Source organism: Sinocyclocheilus rhinocerous, unplaced genomic scaffold, assembly GCF_001515625.1.
Source record: "Sinocyclocheilus rhinocerous isolate Xijiao unplaced genomic scaffold, SAMN03320098_v1.1 scaffold1226, whole genome shotgun sequence".
In the NCBI taxonomy this organism is placed as follows: domain Eukaryota; kingdom Metazoa; phylum Chordata; class Actinopteri; order Cypriniformes; family Cyprinidae; genus Sinocyclocheilus; species Sinocyclocheilus rhinocerous.
This window is the reverse complement of record NW_015645507.1, coordinates 1-5478: the sequence shown is the minus strand read 5'-3', so window position 1 is coordinate 5478 and position 5478 is coordinate 1. Positions and strand designations below refer to the sequence as shown.

The 5478-nt window shown below is 38.2% G+C and overlaps 1 protein-coding gene across 1 annotated transcript in view; it reads right to left on the bottom strand.

The window, feature by feature from the left end:
- LOC107706016 (C-type lectin lectoxin-Phi1-like) overlaps positions 1-5017 on the bottom strand; it is a 12106-nt gene extending 7089 nt beyond the window's left edge. Inside the window, exons 1-2 of the mRNA XM_016509572.1 lie at positions 4981-5017; positions 4532-4888 (exon numbers count right to left, since the gene is read on the bottom strand). Of these exons, the coding sequence (XP_016365058.1) occupies positions 4532-4888; positions 4981-5017 (394 nt within the window). The remainder of the gene's footprint in view (positions 1-4531; positions 4889-4980) is intronic.
- Between the last annotated feature and the right edge of the window lie 461 nt (positions 5018-5478).

The following is a 5478-nucleotide window of genomic DNA, read 5'->3' as shown; positions in this document are numbered from 1 at the left end:
CCGTGTTATGATTTTGAAATGTGCAGTGCTCATGTTTATTCAACTAAGTCAAACGCCACAAATAAATCAATCTATGGGAAACACTGGTAATGTATATCGAAATATCGGAAATGTGTTTAAAAATCATATCACCGGTATTGAAAAAAATTATATCGCAATACATATTGATATTGAATTTTTGTCCAGCCCTAGGTTTAGCGCATGCTGCACTGGGTTTTAACGGTGCGCGTTCTGGAGACTCTGTCGCTATGGAAACAAATTCGCCAAAATGTAATCACGCAAAAATGAACTTCTCTAATACAGGTGCATCTCAATAAATTAGAATGTCGTGGAAAAGTTCATTTATTTCAGTAATTCAACTCAAATTGTGAAACTCGTGTATTAAATAAATTCAATGCACACAGACTGAAGTAGTTTAAGTCTTTGGTTCTTTTAATTGTCATGATTTTGGCTCACATTTAACAAAAACCCACCAATTCACTATCTCAACAAATTAGAATATGGTGACATGCCAATCAACTAATCAACTCAAAACACCTGCAAAGGTTTCCTGAGCCTTCAAAATGGTCTCTCAGTTTGGTTCACTAGGCTACACAATCATGGGGAAGACTGCTGATCTGACAGTTGTCCAGAAGACAATCATTGACACCCTTCACAAGGAGTGTCAATGTATATACAAAAACAACAGAATACAAATGCACTGAATAAAATAATTAAATAAATACATATTTACAATAAGCACTTAAATAAGTATTAAATAATAAAATAAATAATTAGAAGGGGGATATTATTTGTGGGATAATAAGCCTATACTCGTCACCTGAATTAAAAAAGTTCTTCTGGTCTTCAATGATGCAGGGACAAAGCTTGAGCGTGCACACGCAATATCTGTGAGAGCAGAGCTAGTTCCTAAGAGAACACTATATATTTAAAAGTGCATGTCCAGTTTTGTGTGAGAGCGAAGGAAATCTGCTTGCAAGTGGAGAACTTCGTTCTCACGCATTATATGGATGCGCTGCGCTCTCGACATTTGTCTTTAAGATAACACTATATAAACCACCTAAAATTAAGAATATAAAAGAAAAGGAAGCAGCCTATATTGCCCTACTTGGGATCCACCATTGACAGATGTAGTTAAAGATTTAATAAAAACAAGTCAATCACGAGACATCTGGGGGGGGGGGTACCTGGGGTGGCCAACCAGATTTCAGTGGGGCCACCATGTAGATATGCCCCTGAGTGGGAAGCCATTTTTGCTCTCATTTTAGCCATTTTTTGGTCTCACCTCAGTCGTGGTCGCAAGAGAGCGCTGGTTATTCACTCCCCCCACCAACAATCTGTAGGATTTCTATCCATAACAGACATACTTCCATATGCCATGGAATCATCCCAGCACATGACTCCAATATTCGGGGGGCGATTTCCTGTCAGCCTTGTCTCATCTACTCAGATGAGTGATGACGAACTAATCCATTCAGGAGATAACACAGCGATCTTTTGTATCAGGACTGAAAAGCTCTTTCACGACATATAGATACCTCGTGATCGCTTAGGCATAGGACCCTTATATGTATGCACAGGAAACAGTAATTTAATCACGCCCTCGGGCCTGCAAGCACGGGATATACAGCGTGACGCCACATGACTTTTTGACCATCTGCTTCCTGCATGACTGAAACCCTTAGGTTTCTTTTGTCACAGACAAAGAAACAGAACGTACACAGACAATTCGCGCTGGTTACCCAAAAAGCAAATTATGCTCCTGTAGGATTTCTATCCATAACAGACATACTTCCATATGCCATGGAATCATCCCAGCACATGACTCCAATATTCGGGGGGCGATTTCCTGTCAGCCTTGTCTCATCTACTCAGATGAGTGATGACGAACTAATCCATTCAGGAGATAACACAGCGATCTTTTGTATCAGGACTGAAAAGCTCTTTCACGACATATAGATACCTCGTGATCGCTTAGGCATAGGACCCTTATATGTATGCACAGGAAACAGTAATTTAATCACGCCCTCGGGCCTGCAAGCACGGGATATACAGCGTGACGCCACATGACTTTTTGACCACCTGCTTCCTGCCCTGTCTGAAACCCTCACAAACTTCTCTTACAACAAAAGAAACAGGACCTTGCATGGACCAAGTTTGAAAGACAATAATTTAAAGTATCGGAGCAATATACTCCCGAATAAAACGTCATTCCGGCGCCAAATCAACAGCCAATCAGCAACGGAATCCCCTCCAGTAGCCACGAGGACCGACTCAGCTTTTCAGCTGTCACCCAAAGCAAAGCGCAAGTAAACGAACAAAATCTTATCTCTGCTGAACTGGTGTCGAGCTAAATTTTAAGCAGTAAACATAAGCCAAATCTCTGCTTGTGATTTTCTCAGGATGCCAGTAAGAGAACTGTAGCGAATATCTTGCTAAAACTTTGGGCTTCCTCAGAACCCCGTTAACTCATTCCTTCAATTTTCAGAGCTGTATATGTTCCCTGCCGGACCTGAGACTCGAACCCACAACCTTCGGGTTACAAGTCCGACTCTCTAACCATTAGGCCACGACTGCCCCTGTGTTTGTGTGCTATTGTGATTTATGGCTAGTGTCTAGATGACGCACTTCTAGATTTATTCAACTTCTCCTCGTTACTTGTTATGCACGCAGCGTATTTTATGTTTGATTGTCTAACGAAGATATTTTCTGCTATATTGTGTATTGCATAGCTGGATACTTTGAGTAGTTCAATCAGTAATATTCGCTATAATCTGTGACGCACTTTATAGTTAGTCACGTTTCCGTACATGTAACAGTGCTTAGCAGCAGTTATTATTGCTTTGACCATGCTAGTAGTAATTAATTGCATGCTACTGTTTAGTTTAGTTACTATTTAGTTATTGGATGAATGTATATGGATACTAATTTCATAATGTTGTTACTTATATTTGTTATTTGATTAATTTCAGAACCACACACATATAATATAAAGCCAACTGAAAGATTGTTTGCCCATGCCTACTTCAACTGTTCATTAAATACCCTCAGTTCAGCAATTGGTCTGGTTCCTGTGTCCTGAACGACACCTGGGAGTGATTACTACACAAAATAAGACCCGGCAATAAAACTTATATACAGTCCTTCTAAGTCTCCCTAACACAAAGACTTGAGCAGCTTCTACAACTTGTGACATACTGAATATTCATAATGTATTCAAGATTATTTTAAAGATATAACATCAAGTAACATTGGTGAAATTGTGATGAGTCTAAAGCTTTTTTTTTTTATTTGTCCATTGTGCTTCGTTGCATGTCTCTATGGAATACTTGATTCAGTCACAAAGAGCAGCATCAAAACGTCAAACAGAGAAAGATGTTACACTGCAGTTCAATATATTAACTTATGGTGGCCAAGAGAGCTCAACACGCTGCAACTTCAGAAAACATATGCAAATAGAAAAAGCACCAGCAAATTAAGAAAACATCTTCATCAGTTTGACAGCACATGTGCTGCAAATCCTCACAACAAAAACAAATAAAGAAACACGCTACAGATACTCACAGACCACAGCTAAATTACCTGAACAAAATTAAAATTTACCATGTTTTTTTTTTTTTTTTACCATTTGTGTAAATACAGTTGTACAAATACCATGGTTAAATTATGGTTAGTGTAGTAAATCCATGGCTAATTTGTGCATGGTTACCATGGTTTAACTAGGCTATAGTAACCATTTTTTGTTTTTATTTAGTTTTTATATAATAAATGGCTGGCCCTAGCTGACCCTATTCTGGTTCTGTACGCTGGACCAGATGGGTTCCACATGTCGGCCTCAAGCTTATTTAGGTTAATAATATTAGTCAAAAAAAAATAAAAACTAAGGAATGGTATGATAGGGATGTTCAAATAAACAAACATCTCACCTTTCAGAGCAAACGTTGATAAATATGTCCCCACCATGTTCGTCACTTTGCTATTCCCACATTTCCGATGTGGTCTGTGCCTATTTGCAGAGCGTTTCTGTTTTTGCAGCACATTTCTTTATTTGGTTGTGTTGTGAGCATTTGCCGCACGTGTGTTGTCAAATTGATGAAGATGCTTTCTTAATTTGCAGGTGTTTTTTCTATTTGCATGTGTTTTTTTCATTTTCAACGCATTGAGCTCGCTCGGCCACCGTATTAACTAGTTCATAGACTGTTAATTTATGAATTAATATAGTTGCAGTGTTGATGCTCTTGATCTTGATGCTTGATTGTTTTGTGATTAAATATACTGGACTTAAGTTAATCTACAAGTAAAAATTCACCCATTACAGGTTTGTGTTGAGATACTGAAAGCTGAAAATATCAAGCTATATCACCTCTAATCACTTCTGTATGTTTATTATGAATATTATCTGATCTTTAACAACTAAATGCACATCAGTCTATCTTTAGCTTATTTAATTGTAGGTTCCCATTGTGACAAATTACCCCATAGTGTAACAACAAAAGGAACTGTTGTTGTAATTTTAAATATCTATACTCACTGTTGCTGCAGATGAAACGTCGGGTAGCACTGCATGCCAAATCATGCCATTCTCTATTCAGCATCATAGCACAATTGTCTCTGCCTTCTGGTTGTCCAGTAGCCCAGTTCAGATAGAGCGCAGCTTCACCTGAAGACCACTGCCATTCATCACGACCCGTCTTCTGCAGCCCGATCCAGACATCTTCAACACCTTCATCATTCACACTTTTCTTCAGCTCGTTCATGTCGTTCATGTTGTCAACGGTGGCCAGATCTGTGTATTTCTCTCTGCAGTATCTCTGAGCTTCAGTCCAGGTCTTCCTCTCATTTATAAAGTGATACTGACGCTGAACACATTCAGATACGGAGCAGAGAGCTGTGAAAGAGAGGCTTTGCTTTAATGATCTTCATAACAGGATCAAACCTAATGAAACTATAAACCATAAATAAAACCACAAACACACTCACCAATGAGAAGAAGAATGAAATATAGAGTTTGGTCCATTTCTGAGAAAGAAAAAATACTGAAAAACTAAAATATGCTTTGAATATTGAAATATGCTCACATTTTCAAACATGATTGTGTAATTTGAAAAAAAAGCAGCATTTACTATTATTAAAATAACAAGTCTAATTCTAGTTAAAGAATGAACTTGTGAGTTGTTCTTACTTTAGAGGTTGTGTGTCTCTGTCCTGAGTCTGATGTTTCTGTCTGCAGCTTCAGACTGTGTGATTAATATATCTGCTCTCATCTGTCATTCAACACGTCACATAATTTGTTTATTACTCTAAAAACCCCTATTTCACATTCACTTCCTTTATATTTGTATATTTGCCCACTTCTTTTCCCTAATTTACATATTGACACCTGTGTCAGTTGGTACATATTTTAACTAAACAGCTGATTTAATGTTATTGGTGGGCTGTGTAGGAAACTTTTTCCTCGTCGAAGCAGAGACCAGGAGA